This window comes from Podarcis vaucheri (genome assembly GCF_965113315.1).
Source record: "Podarcis vaucheri genome assembly, chromosome: 8".
Classification (NCBI taxonomy): Eukaryota; Metazoa; Chordata; class Lepidosauria; order Squamata; family Lacertidae; genus Podarcis; species Podarcis vaucheri.
Window position 1 is genome coordinate 55,296,856 of NC_138766.1, and position 17,781 is coordinate 55,314,636.

The following is a 17,781-nucleotide window of genomic DNA, read 5'->3' on the forward strand; positions in this document are numbered from 1 at the left end:
AATAAAATTTGCTCCCCCAAGTTCTATGGTTTAAATACAACAGGTAACAGGGTCACTTATATCTCAAAATAAATAATTCCAGCCCAATGCAGGGACTTTGTTAACCCAATTGAACGTTTTCCCCTCAGCTTTTGTCAAAAATGATAGACATTGCAAATGATATTTGAATGTGCCGGACACTGTAGAACATATACTTTTCTTACTGTCCATTGCCCAGTGAGCTAATAAGGCTTGTTATTCCCTTTTTTGGGTAATCTAACATCACGACATAATGAAAATATCAGATTTTATCTGTCTGACATTAACCCGGAAGTAACTGCAAGGGTGGCTGAGTTTTTGTCAATAGTCTCTCTTAGAGTGGTGAATGGTACTATTTAGCAGGAAGAAATCCCAATGAAAATCCTTATCATTATATATTATACATGGCTGTTTATTTGTATATTTTAAAATTTTATATATGGATGTTTTATGACGGCCTGTACTTGTAATGCCTAATAAAGGTTTGGTGACGTAAGATTAGTTTGGAAAGCAAATGTGGGTGCTTCTTCAGCACAAACATCTCAGTCCATTTTAGCTCAATTGATTTGTATGCCACTTCTCCATTGTGAACTATCATCAAAGCAGATCATATCATCAAAAAGTTTACATGACATTATTCACTAAAAATTACAATACTTAATAAAATTCAAATAGTCATATAAAAATGTTACTGAAAGCATCTCATACATAAATATAAATTCAAATTAAACCACCTACTGATACTTTATAGTAAGGTCTAACAAAAGGTTACACTAACTGTTCCTTAAGTCATAAGCAATGGCCCTTGTATTAACTCAGGCGCTAAGCAAAGATAAGAAAAAGCCTTCCACACCGTTTTCCTCGAGGATAGTGTCGGACATATTCTCCCACATCATGAGCAGCTACAGCCAGGACTTGAGGATCATCTGATACCTCCAGAAGCTTTGTCAAGATTCTACAATAGGATTGCAAATATACAAGATCCTTATTCACTATGGAGTGTACAAAATATAGCATACAAAAAATTGATAAAACTCAATAAATCTCTGCCATGTTACTTCAGTACTGCAAAACTTTTCTAGATTCACCCAGTATCACACAAATATTTTGAGAGATATTTCAAAATCACACTCAGGGTAGACCTAGGACTCAGCTAAAAAGGTAAAGGTAAAGGGACCCCTGAGCGTTAAGTCCAGTCGCGGACAATTCTGGGGTTGTGGTGCTCATCTCGCTGCAAATAAAATGTTTGGAATGTGTTGTAAAGTGCAATATACAATTGTGACACTAAATGGTGACTGTGAGCTATAGCAAATTCAATGCATTTTTCAAAATGATTTTTAAAAAAGCATTTTCACAACATTTTTAACATGCATGTAGATTCCACCCCAGTGAAATCAATGGACTTGGTCATGACTAACTTAACATCACTGATATCAGTCAGTCGGTTCCAAGTATGACTTAGTTGAATGCTATCCCACGTCATCTAGGTAATGAATGTCCAACACATATTTAGCAAATGTGTTCAGTTGTAAATTCTTAATGCATTCTCTGGTAAATTCTAATCTTATTAATCTGCCATGCAAAAATTCAAATAAGTCTTTGTGGGGAGAGGAAACTGTACTCATTTCACAGATATCTTTTCAGGATTTGTACACTGAACGATAAACTAAAGAACCAATAATATACTTAATTAAGTTAGCTCAACTTTCAATGAAGACAAAACCAGTGTTGCTGATAATTACCACTTTGCTTCATGCTCAGCTAAGCCTTTTGATCTGCAAGGCGTATCTAGAGACAGCTGAAGCATCGAAGCCAAGACATCACAGCACAGACACTTGACTGATTACCTCATTTGGGATGAATAATGCATATTCCTGAACAGGCAAGTATGACACTACTATGAACAGATATTTAGGCTACATTTGGATGTTACAGCAGTGATAAGGTTACCGATGGGGGGAGGGACATCATATCACAGCCATTAGCCGCAAACCCAATCTTTAATAGTAACCAGCAATCTGAAGGAAGTCTCTAAATATATCAAAACCATACATTTGCTGTTCTAGAATCAAGCCACATTTCACTTAAGAAGCAAGCCAATGCTCTTACAAATTCACCTGTGCTCAAAAAAGAAACAGTAGATTGTATCCTATGAAATTGTGTCATTAGCAGAAGGACTTCCACCTCTGCAACAGGACTTCCTGTTGTGCAGGCATTAATGGGACCTGGCTTCAGCCCTCTGAACTAAGGCTCCCAATTTAGTTTCCATACCATACAAAGCAACAAAGTTTTTTTCTCTCTCTGTGTGCTCACTTGGGACATTTTCAAAGACGGGAACCCTTTATTGAAAATGGTATTATAGTCCCTCTACCTTATGCAGATACCCTAAATGAAACTTTGGTTACTCTGAGCAACACAACAATTCAACTGAAGCAGGGATATATCAGAAGAACTTACTTCAACAGTTCATAATTCTTTTCATTTAATCTCACAGCATTCTCTCGCCAAAATTTCTCAGATTTGTGAACAGGGCTCCACTCTAGCCTCCCCGACTTAAGCTCAGAACTATATTCATCAAACGAACTGCAAAATAAACCGAATATAAGAGAATGAGGAATAATTCTGATGCACAAGGACAATATATGAAAGCAAACAGCACATCCAAACCTCCCACTGCACTTAGGATTCTTTGTAAAGCATTTTACAAAAATTGTAAGTGGCACTTACAAGCATAAGTATGAACACTTATAAATATGGAACTACAATTTACAAATGGCAGCATATTTTCATTGGGATGAAAATTCATTTACCATGAATTCTAATTTGGCCAGACTGAAGCTAAAGGAGTCAATTTTTCCAGATTTTTCTTCGCTGCTGACAGTTTTGCATTACAAGGATAGGATTGTAGCCTAGGACATTCAGATCCAATTTGGAGTTTGCTTCCAGGAAGTTGCCATAATAGGGAAAACATTCCTTACTCAGATTAACATGTGCTCCTCTCCCAGGTCACACAACCAGCTTTGAAAAATGGGAATCTAGCCGTTAGAATCTTTTAACTACGTATGTGCATGGTCATTTTCTAATAACCTAGGACAACAACAGTTTGGTGCTTAGCCAAATATAAAACCACAGAGCCGTTTTATTTTATTTTTGAAGGTATGGCAATTCTGATTTCCATTAATTATTATTATTATTAATTACATGCCGTGTCTGTTGATTTTTTGAAAACACAGCTTCTTCAGCACTTAAAGCACTCTGTTTTGGTACTTTATTTTGATATTATATAAGATGATGAGGTACTCCCAAATGAGGTGTAAATAAAGCCTACTTATGGTAATGACAAATGATAACTATTTTGTAGTTTTATGATTACTTGAATCTGATACCATCCCAAGGTACAAATCATGTGAAGTTGGTTTTAAAAAAAGAAAAGCCTGCTTGGTCTTACAGTTATTTCCTTCATATGGTCTTTGGAATCTACAGCATTGCAGAAAACAATCACTAGACAAGCTATCATTCTAATAACTAGGCCTCTATTTGATCTTGACAGGTGCTTCGGTGGGGAGCCTATACCCCAAGGAGGACCCTCCTTGTATCAATTTGAACATTAGACACCGAAGACAAAATTTACCTGAGGTCCTGCACACTCTCTCCAAGTTTGTCCAACAGAAACTTTATATCCTCACTTATGTCTTCATCATCATATTTCTGTTGTTCCAAGTTCTCCAGCTGCTTCAGAACTTTGCACTGGATCATGGCAAGAGCATACTCCTGGCGAGTTTCTCTTTCAGTAGACTTTTCTAGAAAATTCTGGAAAGAAAAACAAAACAAAATGGTGTCAGACCCTGATAGCCATGAATTAAAAAGGTAGTGACGGAATTCTCTGTGAAGTGGCACTCCCTCTATATTTTGACTGACCCTACTGTCATTTCCTACCACATTTTGCTAGCATCTTTACAGTTCTGTATCAAGAAGATGACATAGCATACTGAGGAGTGTTCAGACATCATCCTAGTTTCATGTGGATGGACTGCTGAATGTAAATTTTTACCTTTGTACAATAGCTGGTTTCTGTATACACACCTCTTATATCTAGGAAAGCAGAAGGCATTTTCAGTCTTCAAGAGCAAACTTTTGTCGGGCAAAAACAGTCAAGGAGGGTGTGAGGTAGTGCCAGTGGAAAATGTGGCCTGAGGAAAGTCCAGAGAGCCACAGAGGCCCAGAGGGCTGCATCTGGCCCCCAGACCTAAAGCCCCCCACCCCGGTATAAAGAATTTGTAGTCTACATACTTCACTCACCCGAAATGCTGCAAGAATGATCCTAGTGACTTTCTCTTTTACGGACTCCTGAAGGATGTCAGACAGGACTGGGACAATATTATAACGCCGCAAATATTCACACATTTGAGGACTGAATGCCAGCAGCCAGATAGAGAAAATCATCTGATACTGAAGCTGGAAACCACATTTGTTACTCAATACTCCCATGATACTAGAGAGCAGGGATAAAGCATAAGAAACATACCATTAGGCAGCTGCTCACTATCCTATAATTCAGAATGTAAATCTTCACTTCCAGACACATTGAATTTGTAAAAGAAAAGCCTTTCACAAATATACTTCCATACAAATTAGAGAGACACTAAAAAAAATAGCAAACACTAAACAGCCAAACAATAGAATGCAATTTAGTCTGACAGGGGTAGGGTAGGGTAGAGTAGAGTAGAGTAGAGGAGAGAGCAAGGGAGCAAAGCTCAGTTACTTTATTCACAGCAGAGGTGAAATCATCTGCTGGAACAACAGGGTATCTGATGGACCCTCCTTGCTCCAGCAAATGAACAAGGCAATACTGAGATTGCAGGGTTGTTGTTGTTGTTGTTGTTTTGTGACAAATCAGAATACAGAGGAAGTCTCGAAATGAGAGAAATAATCAAGCAGAGCCTTGTATTGCCTTCCTTTTCTTTGACGAAGTTCCTACTTCACAACAGGAGTTCAAATGGTAACAATTCTTTACAAGATGGTTTGCATTTCTAAGTGAAAGCTAAAGGTTACATTTTATCTGGCTTAAGATCTTTTGTTAAAGTGGAATGTGTTTGAAATCTGAACCTGTATACACTGATGTATATAATGGTGCTTGCTATCGCGAAACAATGAAATTATAGTCATGCTAGCCCTAATAAAACTACAAATTATGCTGCCAGAATTTTTGAACTTTCCTTGGGGCCTGTATATGGGCTGCTGTGATAAAACTTCAAAATTTACCACTGCATCTCTGAGCATAGTTAAGGGAACATTTGGAATAGGGTTTGCTAACATTTCACCCTCCATATGGCCACCATCCCAAACCACTAGCCATGTTGGCTGAGGAACTGGAATTCAACAACTTCCCAAGAGCCACAGATTTTTCTTGTCTCTCAGAATAGAATCAGTCTTTCTATCGCATAACTGCTAAGTTTACTCAGTAGCTATGGTTACGGACTGTGTCAAAGGCTTTTCAGAAGCCCAGCTATATTATCCATCACTCCTAAACATCTACATGCATTCTTGAGCAAAGTTACAGAAGTCCATGCTACATACACGATTGCGGCAACTGAAGTTATATGTACTGTGCAAACAAAGTGTTCTTTAAAAATATCATGGACTCTCATCAAGGGACTTATTTGGAAAGTAAACAGAATTTTGTGAAAGAATCCAGTCCGCTCACAGAACAATACCAAGAATTATCTAGGAAATAGAACTACAGTCATACCATAGAAGCCGAATGGAATCCGTTCCAGACGTCCGTTAGACTTCCAAAATGTCCGGAAACCAAAGCACAGCTTCCAGTTGGCTGCAGGATCGTCCTGCAGCCAATCATAAGCTGCAGAAGCCACGCCAGATGTTCAGCTTCCAAAAATCATTTGAAAACCAGAACACTCACTTCCGGGTTTTGTTCGTTCGGGATCCAATTTGTTCAGGAGCCAAGGCATTCGGGATCCAAGGTACGACTGTACAACACTTTTAGATCCGCAAACTTATCCTAAGGACTCTTTTAAGAGCTCAACAGAATGCATAAGTCAGGAGGAAAACACTTTCATCATGGATATACTAGAAGCTCATCTTTTTCTGTACAACAAATACTCACCAACTAACTCCATCTGATTCGACCCATGCAAAACGGTATTCATTGACCCTGAGCATCAACTGCAAGCACCCGGCGACACACTGGACATATTGCGAACTCTACATGAAATAAGAATACACCATTACAAAAAATACATATAGCCTGTTGTTGCACTGGAAATAGGTAAGTGTGAGAACAACTGAGAAGTCTCCAATTATCACTGTCTCTTTTACTGTAACAAAAGCCAGCCCACTGCCATCAGTGCCTGTTGTTATTCCAAAGTTGTGTTTAGTCACTAAGGCTAACAACATTCATGCCACAGTGCTAGTTAAGTGTCCATAGACAGAATCAAATTCAAATTATCAAGTCAATAATCAGTTTATTTACCAGGGCTCTCACTTAGGTGGCTGTGAGATCCCACACTTCAACAGCAAAAACCTAGCCAACACTGAACAAGAGCATAATGTTATTGTTAACATATTCTGCCTGATTTCCATATTTCCCCTCTGCTCCCAAGTAGGTCTTTTATTAGATGCTTAATGAAAAATACAGCAAATGGTCCTTCCTTCCTTTTAAAATTCCCTCATTTTCCCTAGCTTTTGGGAAAGTTTCCCACCTCTTCCTATATAGTTTCAGAACAACTATAAGTGGCAATTATTTTCTTGGATAATTATTTGTTATATATATTTTTGGTTGTGTGGCTTTCCCCCACTCAGCTGTTTGAGAAACAATTTGGTAGGCTTCTTTTGTGTTTGCATGTGTGTGCAGTGGTACCTTGGTTCTTAAATGCCTTGGTACTCAAACAACTTGGAACTCAAACACTGCAAACCCGGAAGTATCCGGTTTGCGAACTTCTTTGGGAAGCCAAACATCCTCAGTTTTGAGTGCCACACTTCCGTTTTGAGTGCCACACTTCCATTCTGAGTGTTATGCTGAGGTCTGTCTGTTTTTACTATTTACCGTATTTTGTTTTTGCAGCTCTTTTGTTTTTGTGACTGTGTGGAACCCAGCTACTGATTGATTGATTGATTGATTGTGTGACTGCAGTACATTGATTATTGCTTTCATTTTATGGATCAGTGGTCTAGTTAGATAGTAAAATTCATGTTAAACTGCTGTTTTAGGAGTTGTTTTTAAAAGTCTGGAACAGATTAATCCACTTTGCATTACTTTCTATGGAAAACCGTGCCTTCATTTTGGAACATTTTGGTTTTGGAACAGTTTAAGTTTGAGAACCAAGGCACCACTGTATGTAGCACTCACAACCTGTTGTCCTACAGATGTTGGTGGACTACAGCTCCTATCACCCCTGACCATTGGCCACAGTGGCTGTGGCTGATGGGAGTTGTAGGCCAGCAGCATCTAGAGAGCACCACAGTGGCTATCCCTTCCCCCGAGTCCAAAAGAAAGTACAGTGGTGCCTCGCAAGACGAAAATAATCCGTTCCGCGAGTCTCTTCGTCTAGCGTTTTTTTCGTCTTGCGAAGCAACCCTATTAGCGGCTTAGCGGATTAGCGCTATTAGCGGTTTAGCGGCTATTAGCGGCTTAGCGGCTAAAAGGCTATTAGCGGCTTAGCGGCTAAAAGGCTATTAGCGGCTTAGAAAAAGGGGGGAGCGAAAAAAATCGCAAGACTCGCAAGACGCTTTCATCTTGCAAAGCAAGCCCATAGGGAAATTCGGCCGGCAAAGCGCATCGAAAAACGTAAAACCCTTTCGTCTAGCGGGTTTTTCGTCTTGCAAGGCATTTGTCTTGCGGGGCACCACTGTACCTTCACTTGCTTTCTAGAAACATAGCTCTATTGGTCTGTTGTGCTAACGAAATCCCTTCTATATACTTAATTGAGAATAACTGCACCAACCCCAGTGGGGCTTACTTCTGAGTTTGCCTTCTTAGGATTGAGAATTCTAATCAGAGGCAGCCACAGGGGAAACTGAAGCAGGGCAGCCTTCCTTCCAGATGAGTTAAACCCATCGCTTCACCCAACATCAGCTTTGGCTCCACCCCAACTGGCCTGGGATCCCTGACAGATTATCCACGGGGCAATGCAGCCCGTGATAGAAAAAAAAAGAGGGTGCCCATCTCTGACACAGAGCAAAGTCAGTCTTTTCAGAACAATTTCTGAGTAACAACATTTCAAAGAATATAAATGAAATGGAACAGCAACAAATAAACATTAGCCCAAGCTACTACTGAATGCAGTTCACTGTCAGGTTACTCCAACAACATTATATAAAACAACAACAACAGGAATCCAAGGACCTGTAATTCAATAGATTATGTGTGCATTTGAAAGCATCACCTCTATTCCAAAGTTGTATCCAACCAACTATGGAACCCGGGGCAAATTTGTAAGGCTTCAACTGCATTGTCAAACTGCCTCAAAGCAATTACAGAACTGCATTGTTTTCCAGCACAACTCACAAACTCCTACTCTCTTTTCAAAGTCGTCCCTGAACTTACAGCGAGCAGCCATGACATTTTCAGAGAAAAAGAATACACACAATATACAGTAATCAATGTTTATTTTGCTATGAATACAGTAGCTAGGAAGCTGAAGAACTGTTTCCTAACCTGTGTACACACGACAGAAGGTATGTTATCTCTAATAATCTTTCTGCATTGTGGAAAACTTTAATAAAAAGCTTATTAAAAAGAAGAAGATACACTATCTCAATGTAAAGGATACATGCTTTTCTGTATACCTGAAGGAGCATCTACAACCCCATCGTTCTACCCGGACACTGACGTCCAGCACCGAGGGCCTTCTGGCGATTTCCTCACTGTGAGAAGCCAAGTTACAGGGAACCAGGCAGAGGGCCTTCTTGGTAGTGGCACCCGCCCTGTGGAACACCCTCCCACCAGATGTCAAAGAGAGCAGCAATTACCAGACTTTTAGCAGACATCTGAAGGCAGCCCTGTTTAGAGAAGCTTTTAATGTTTGGTGGATTACTGTATTTTAATATCTTGTTGGAAGCTGCCCAGAGTGGCTGGGGAAGCCCAGCCAGATGGTTGAGTATAAATAATAAATTTATTATTATTATTATTATTATTATTATTATTATTATTATTATTATTATTATTATTATTATTTTCTCTACACTTAGATTCAAAGTTTGAAAATGCACGTGAATAAGACCAACAGGGTTCAATTTTCTTTACACCTCAAAAAATGCTCCTATTTAAAGCAAAGTTATAAAGGGAACCCTGACCGTTAGATCCAGTCGTAGACGACTCTAGGGTTGCGGTGCTCATCTCGCTTTACTGGCTGAGGGAGCTGGCGTACAGCTTCCGGGTCATGTGGCCAGCATGACTAAGCCTCTTCTGGCGAACCAGAGCAGCGCATGGAAACACTGTTTACCCGGTACCTATTTATCTACTTACACCTTGATGTGCTTTCGAACTGCTAGGTTGGCAGGAGCAGGGACCGAGCAACGGGAGCTCACCCTGTAGTGGGGATTCAAACCGCTGACATTCTAATCGGCAAGGCCTAGGCTCAGTGGTTTAGAGCATAGTGCCACCTGTGTCCCCTAAGCAAAGTCATAAATAACCCCAAATCACCGAAACCACCATCCTTCCTGTATTGCACCAGCAAATAGCAGAAAACCAAAATCACTGGTAGTATTCTCACCATTCTTTAATATCCATACCAAACACATGTGGAAATAGGATCAAAAGCTCCAACCAGATATAGCCCTTTACTTTTCCTCATATCTAGTAGACTGTCAATATTAAAAACTTCCCAATAAAGGGCTGCCTTCAGGCAACACTTAAAACTCTTTGGTGGCACATCAGACTAGCATGAGGAGTCCAACCTTCCATGCTTTTCCATTCATGATTCCCAAGCACACAAATCCTAAGAGACCTGGACCACTAGGGAAGTAGTGAGAATTTCAAAGCATTCCTTTTGTCTTGCTCAACTGTTCTGGATGGAACTGTTTCAGGAACATGGCTTGGCTTGGCAGCAAGCCTTGTAAGCATGTTTTTATTTATTTTTAACAAAAAGCTGGAACATCTAAGAAAGCTGCCATCACTAAAAAAAAAAAGTGAATAACTTTTTCAGATTTTTTGATCCTCCTTGCATTTGTTTTTATTTATTTTCCTATAAACCAGACCCTTAGGATCCTTATGGAAGGCAGAAAATACATTTTAAACAAATAAACAAAGGATTTTCAAGCTAATCCATAACTGAGAGTTCACCAATCTTTTTCCCAAACCCTTCAACACATAGTATAGTATTGCAGGTGCCACATTTACGAAAAAATTAATTATGCTTAATTACATCCAACCATATGCAAATTAAGTGCAGCAGAAATTGTGTTTTTAATATATCTCCAGAGCTGCCCATTTATCTCAGGTTAGTCTCCATAAACTGCTTCTATGAAATAAAACCTCAAGCTAAACTGAAGGCATGCAAATTGTTGCTTATTTATTGCATTTATATCCCAGCTTTTTCTCCAAGGAGCTCAAAGTGGCATACAGGGTTCTCCCTCCCCTCATTTAATCCCCACAATAGCCTTATGCAGTAGGCTAGGCTGAGAGGCAGTCACTAGCCCAAGGTCACCCTGCGAGTTTCGTAGAGTTGCCTGGTCATTTGATGTGCACATCAACTCCAAAACCCCTCAGATTGTCAACTGTCAAAGAAAGACTTAAGTTGACTCAGTATTCATTTAAATAAGTTGAACAGGAAACTGAGTTAAAATCAGCTTCCTTTTACCCATTTTGGAAGCTGAGTACTATTGTTTTAAACATTCAGTTATTCCCTCCCTTCAACCCTGTGCCCCAGGATAACTGCACAGCTATTACATGAGTCCCTACTGATAATAAATATTACACCTGATTACATTTCTGATTCCAAGAACATTTGGTATAGCCTGAATTGTTGGGAATGTTTTTTATTTCTTAGAGACACCAAGTGGCAATACTGAGCAGTACAGCTTTTGAGATAAATGACATTTTACAATTGCTTTCTGAAGCATCTGCAGCTTAATGGACTGCTAATCCATGAACATTATAATATTAACACACCTAACAAGTATTCACAGAAGGAAATGGAGAGAGTAATTTTTAGCACAACAATGTTCTCTGCAGAGCTCTATTTCCCCTCCAAATTTACTGTGCCAATGAATAAGAAACACTTGTTTTATTTTTATTTGTTAACTACAGAACTGTCTTCTCCAGATCAAATCTCACAAAAACTTCCTGCAATATTATCAACAACAGAATAGTAACCTGCGAAGGCTAAACAGGTTGGGCGAGGCTGGGGATCACAGGTTGCAGTTTTACAGTACAGATACCCAGAGAGTGAGCCAAACCTATGCCTGGTTTCATTACTTTAAAAACAACCACCCCAGAACTGTGGGACTGCTCTCTTATCAAAATATAAGCTAAACAAATAAGATCTTCATAAAGGATAAAATATGATTGCACGTATAGTTTCACCCATTTCAATGCCATCATATCGTAGTGATTGTTCAATAGTGCAAAGATGGATAATATTCCTGTGGGATCTGATAGTACCACATGCTTAGGATCACCCTGAAAACAATCATGCCATAAACATCTGGCCCTCCAGATGTTGCTGGATTATAAATCACATCTGACTGGGGTTGATGAAATTGGAATCCAGCAACATCTGGGAGGACCACAAGCTCCTCATTCCAGTTGTAAATGATTGAGGAGCTGGCTGCAGAGATTTACAAGACAGAGAGATCCTGGGAAGAAACCTCAAACTCAGAAGCTAGTTGGATTTGATATATTATTCAAAGTCTCTATTGCTTTATTGGCCAGAGAGTCAAAGGACCTTGGGAAGCTAAAGCCTATTGCCCAGCCTCCCAGGAAGAACATCACGGCATGGGGAAGACCAAACTATTGGTCAGCGATGGAATAGCTGCATGGATCTTTCCCTCCCAGAAAATATATTCTGCTCCAAGTGCCAGTTACCCCAGGACTGTAGAATCAAAGAGAAGCATGCTCTGGCCCCATCCATCAGCCAGAAAACTAAGGGCTGTTGAATTGTGGGTTGGTTTGCAAGTCCCAGTGAATTCTGAGTTTATGGGTATCACCCATTGTTTGTAAACTGTCTTGAAAGTACAAGTCTTCTACATTAATATATTTGGAAAATACATTTCAATCCCGGTTACTGCACGAACCTTCCTCGCATCAGTGTCCCACAATAAACAATACTCTGGGCTGGATCCAGACAAACAGTGCAAGCCTAACGATGTCAATGCAGAAGTAAGTCCTATGAAGTCCACGGGGCACACTCCGAGATATATGGAGTTAGGACTACAGTTTAAGTTAGTCATGCTTTAGTTCCTTTGAAATCAACGGGACATGGTAGTCGGGGCCAACATCTCCCACTAATTTGAGTGCTTCTAGTCCACTGTATCAAGAGAAAGATTAACAAATTATGCACAGATACTTACATCGGTTCCAGGATCGTTAGCACTACCACTGCTGCGTAGTTTCTAGCATGGAAAGGAGAAAGTTACATTTAAAGATTCGCAAAAAGACAGCCCTTATGTACAAATCTACACATATAGCCTAATGAGAGAGAGATCTACATATATTTATTTTCCTACGCCTGACTGAATTGGAAATAAATTTCCGACCATCCCCTAAATATTGCTCACAAGTGTGGCAGTTAGTCACACATCTGGGCTGACTCCTATTCTGCTTCCAAATGGTTGGCCATGGCACATTTGCTCCCACTATCCAAAAGGGGAAATACTTTATTCTCTTTCAGCACTTCCCACATTTGACTCAGAGCATAGCCACAAAGTACCAACATTTCAAGCCAAGTAATTAGCATTTTCTGTACATTGCTACGCTTCAGTACATGTAGATATTCTGCACATTTGAAGTATTTAATCCTCTTACATTAATGAACTTGAAAAATGCTTAATTGGCCAAGTGTTTCAATAAAATATGTGTATTTTAAGTAATAGGGAATTTAGCTCTGACAATATATATCTGGTACCACACAAAGCAGCCAAAATATATCCTGCCCCAAGAGCCTGGCCACTGCAATACACACTGTAGGAAAAAGTTCCAATAGCTTAGTATGTACAATTCCCCACTGCAGCTACACACACTACTACTCACAAAAATCAGGTAAAGGACATTATTCAGATTTAAATGCATTTACTGATGTGAATTTAAGGGCTCATTGGGGCTTGCACAGGAGAAGTTTGTCGTGCAGCATGAGCTTATATCATTATTAAATACAAGTAGTTGAATTTGTAGATCTGCCAAATATACCTGTTTATAAATACTGCAATATCAGTAGTTCCCAACCTGGTGACCTCCAAGAGTTTTGCCGTACAACTATCATCATCATCCCCAGCTGTTGGCCAAGGGGAGCTGCATAGGCTATAATATAATTACCTGCGAACTAAGCTGGGTCTTTATCCAATTGAAATAATAATTTAAATCGCTGCCTTCCATCAGTTCTCTTCCCCAAGCTGCTAGCTTGGCAATAATTCTGGCTGCCTGAAAGAAAGTGCAGAAAGCATAAACTCAGACACATATTATCACAGATTTTGCAATAACATCATCAACGGATACAGCAGAGGAGCCATTGTTCAGCGGTAGCAAATACACCTTGCATGTAGAAGGTCCTGTGTTCAAGTTCCTACATCTCAAAGCAGAGATGGGAAAGACTCTTCTGAAACACTAGAGAACCACTGGCAGTCAATGTCAAGACAGTACTAAGCTAGGGATGCGGGTGGCGCTGTGCTCTAAACCACTGAGCCTCTTGGGCTTGCCGATCAGAAGGTCGGTATTTCGAATCCCCACGACAGGGTGAGCTCCCAGCTCCTGCCAGCCTAGCAGTTCGAAAGCACGCCAGCGCAAGTAGATAAATAGGTACTGCTGCGGTGGGAAGGTAAACAGTGTTTCCATGTGCTCTGGTTTCCGTCATGGTGCTCTGTTGCGCCAGAAGTGGTTTAGTCATGCTGGCCACATGACCCAGAAAGCTGTCTGTGGACAAACACTGGCTCCCTTAGCCTGAAAACGAGACAAGCGCCACAACCCGATATTCGCTTTTGCCTGGACTTAGCCATCCAGGGGTCCTTTAGCTTTTACCTTTTTACCAGCAGTTTGACTCTGTATAAGGCAGTTTTCTATGTTCCTAAATATTACCATATTTTTCGCCCCATAGGACGCACCAGCCCATAGGACGCACCTAGTTTTTTGGGGAGGAAATAAAGGGGGGGAAATTATTTTTTTCCCAGGCGTGGGGCTGGGTCGGGGGAAGCCGGAGCTTCCCCAGCCCCCAGAACAGGATGCTCTCCGCAAGCCGTGGGAGCCCTCCCACAGCTTGCGCAGAGCTACCCAAAGCCCAGGCGCGACTGCTCAGCGCGCCCGGGCTTCGGGTGTAGTGGAAGCTCTGCGCAAGCCATGGGAGGGCTCCCGCGGCTTTCGCAGAGCTACCCGAAGCCCTGGCGCGACTGCTCAGCGCACCCAGGCTTCGGGATGCAGGCAGCTCTCCGCAAGCCGTGGGAGCCCAGCGGGAACTCCCGCGGGCTCCCAAGGCTTGTGGACAGCTTCCTGAAGCCTGGAGAGCAAGAGGGGTCGGTGCGCACCGACCCCTCTTGCTCTCCAGGCTTCAGCGAACGCCTGCATTCGCCCCACAGGACGCACACACATTTCCCCTTCATTTTTGGAGGGGGAAAAGTGCATCCTATAGGATGGAAAATACAGTAATACCTTTTAAACAGGAGCGTTACAATCCAAGAACCTTAGCTGCATCCAAGGAAGAGGGATGCACTTCACAAACACTTATGCCATAGTAAATTTGTTAGTCTTTAAGAGCCACTAGACTCTTATGACAAGACAATCAAATAGCATAACCCCTCTACCACATCATCTCTCTTACTAATCCGGTGGTTCAAGATCTTTACTGATAATAATACAGTGGTACCTTGGGTTAAGTACTTAATTCGTTCCAGAGGTCTGTTCTTAACCTGAAACTGTTCTTAACCTGAAGCACCACTTTAGCTAATGGGGCCTCCTGCTGCTGCCGCACCACCGGAGCACGATTTCTGTTCTCATCCTGAAGCAAAGTTCTTAACCTGAAGCACTATTTCTGGGTTAGCGGAATCTGTAACCTGAAGCGTATGTAACCTGAAGCCTATGTAACCCGAGGTACCACTGTATATGGCTGTCTTAAATGTATTTAATTGCTGGTTTTTGATTAGCTAAACATTTGGAGCCTCTTGCCAACCTGAGGAGCAACAGCATAAAAGAGAGGCATGAAAAGGGGCATTAGAAGAAAAGGCTAGCAGTTTAAAAAGAAAGAAAACCTAGTCATTAGTTTATATTTATGAACTGTCGCATTCTAAAGGTTTGGGGAAAGAGAGAGGCTGAGCATTACAGCTAAATCTAATAATGTTCATATAAAACTAAGTCCTTTACCCTGGTCCTGTTTAAATCAACACTTCAAACAAGGTGACACTGATGGGTCATACAGCACATCCATATTGTACTCTGGCTTGGTCTCTGAAAATTTTATAGTCAGATAATGCAGGAATACTGCTAAGAATGCCTTCCTTCCATGGAAAACTTAAATACCATACTTTAAATAAAGCTGTTGTGTTGTTAATGGACAATTTATATAACCCTTAATTATAAAGTGCTGACAGGACATTGATATTGAAGGTCTAATAAATCTGTCCTAAGTTTTGCAACCAAAGGTCCCCTCTCAAACCCAGGCTATTTGACTGAGCTGAAAGCTTACCATGTGCACAGTGAAAAGATCTTGACGATTCAACATTGGAAGGAAATAGGACCATGCAGTGTTCTTGCCTCGTTTTGCATAGTCAAAGAAAATACTAACACGTTGGTGATTTTCCTGCAAGCAGCATAAATGGAAAGGAAACACAGTTAGAAAACAGACGGAGACAGTTTTATCCTTGGGGCACTTGGAGATCAGCTGAGATTCTTGATGCTTAATTTTATAAACATAGTTGAAACATAGTTCTATATAAACATAGTTCTATTCTGTATGGATTGTTTTCACTTGCATACGTACATTGTATTTTTTAAATAATAATTTTTATTAAGTTTTCAATTTTACATTTCAAAATAAGCATTTTACAAACTTTAAAATATTAATTGACTTCCCTTCTCCTTCCATGGTTCATTTTACATATTATACATTCCTGCATATTTTACTATAACCATTCAAATCAGTTTTCCACTTTTAGATCCATCAAAAATTATTTACTCTGTTGAATTTATCTTAGTGCTGCCAGCGTTCTCAACTGTATAGTTATTTTCCAAAAATTCAATAAATGTTTTCCACTCTTTTAAAAATATATGTTCTTCTTGCTCTCTTATTCTATGTGTTAAATCTGCAAGTTCTGCATATTCTGTCAACTTAAGTTGCCAGTGCTCTTTAGTTGGGACCTCACTCACTTTCCATTTTGGGGCTAACAAAACACAGGCCGCAGTTGTTGCATACATAAATAACCTTTTCTAACACCTAGAAATGTATGTCTGGGTTATTCCCAGCAAACAGGACTAGGGTTTTTTTTTTGGGGGGGGGGGGAGTAGTTTTAAACATTTTTTTTCAATTCATTATCAATCATTTCCCAATAGACTTTTACCTTTTTACATGTCCACCACATGTGAAAAAAGGTTCCCTCCGCTTCTTTACACTTCCAACATGTATCTGATTCTGTTTTATAAATCTTAGCCAACCTACTCAGAGTTAAATACCACCTATGAAACATTTTCAAATAATTCTCTTTCAATGAATAACATGCAGTAAATTTCAGGTCGCTTTCCCAAAGTTTCTTCCAGAGATTAAGATCTATATTGTGTCCGATATCTATTGCCCAGTGTGCCACTGAAGCTTTAACAAGCTCATCTTTTCTTTCCCATTCCAATAAAAACTATACATTTTAGACAGAAGTTTATTCTTATTCTTATTCTTATTTTCAAGTTGTGAGCTTTGGTCCAGAAATCCATTCTTTCTATCTAATTTAAACATGTTGTATATCTGGTGATATTGCAACCAACCCATAAGTTGGCTCCTTAGGTTTTCCACTGATTTCATTTTGGGGTCATCCCCCCCTGTAAGTCACCCTTTGTCTGCCAATGCATATGTACATTGTTGTTGAAGCTGCTTCACGAACAGACTTCTGTTGAAAAGTGGTCTTTAAATGTTGTAAGCAAACAAAACTAGATGATGGACTAGATGGATCGTCGTTTGATTTTGCAAGCCAATTCTTTGTTCCCCCTGCTTTGGAGAGGATTCATGCTTCTGGCAGGAGATTTGAGGCCCCTACCTGTTCTGACTCATTATGATTCTTTCACACTCAGTTTAAACTTTTCAGGTGGTATGCTTGCCCAGAATATCAGCACAATGTGTTAATTTAAAAGTAATTTGGTACAGCAGCCCAAGATCTGCCTGTAAGTGCACTTAAGAGATGCTGCCTGAGCTTGTATAATAACCATGCTTCGTGCTAAGCATGTCTTATTTTAAAAATGTAATTGCTACAAATCTAAAATATTAGAACACATTAAGGTAATTTTGCACTATTCAGAACAAAATGTATTGTTAAAAAAAAAAAATCAAGGAGGTCATCGGGCCGATAAAAGATTTGTTGCCAAGCAGACAGAACTGGCTTGCACATGTACATGGAAATCAAAGA

General features: G+C 40.1%; 1 protein-coding gene across 1 annotated transcript in view; it reads right to left on the reverse strand.

The window, feature by feature from the left end:
• The window catches only part of ATP6V1H (ATPase H+ transporting V1 subunit H), a 33,771-nt gene that overhangs the window by 5,473 nt on the left and 10,517 nt on the right, over positions 1-17,781 (reverse strand). The window contains exons 5-12 of the mRNA XM_082233905.1: positions 15,861-15,974; positions 13,508-13,612; positions 12,547-12,588; positions 6,143-6,240; positions 4,318-4,510; positions 3,650-3,828; positions 2,476-2,601; positions 872-973 (exon numbers count right to left, since the gene is read on the reverse strand). Of these exons, the coding sequence (XP_082090031.1) occupies positions 872-973; positions 2,476-2,601; positions 3,650-3,828; positions 4,318-4,510; positions 6,143-6,240; positions 12,547-12,588; positions 13,508-13,612; positions 15,861-15,974 (959 nt within the window). The remainder of the gene's footprint in view (positions 1-871; positions 974-2,475; positions 2,602-3,649; positions 3,829-4,317; positions 4,511-6,142; positions 6,241-12,546; positions 12,589-13,507; positions 13,613-15,860; positions 15,975-17,781) is intronic.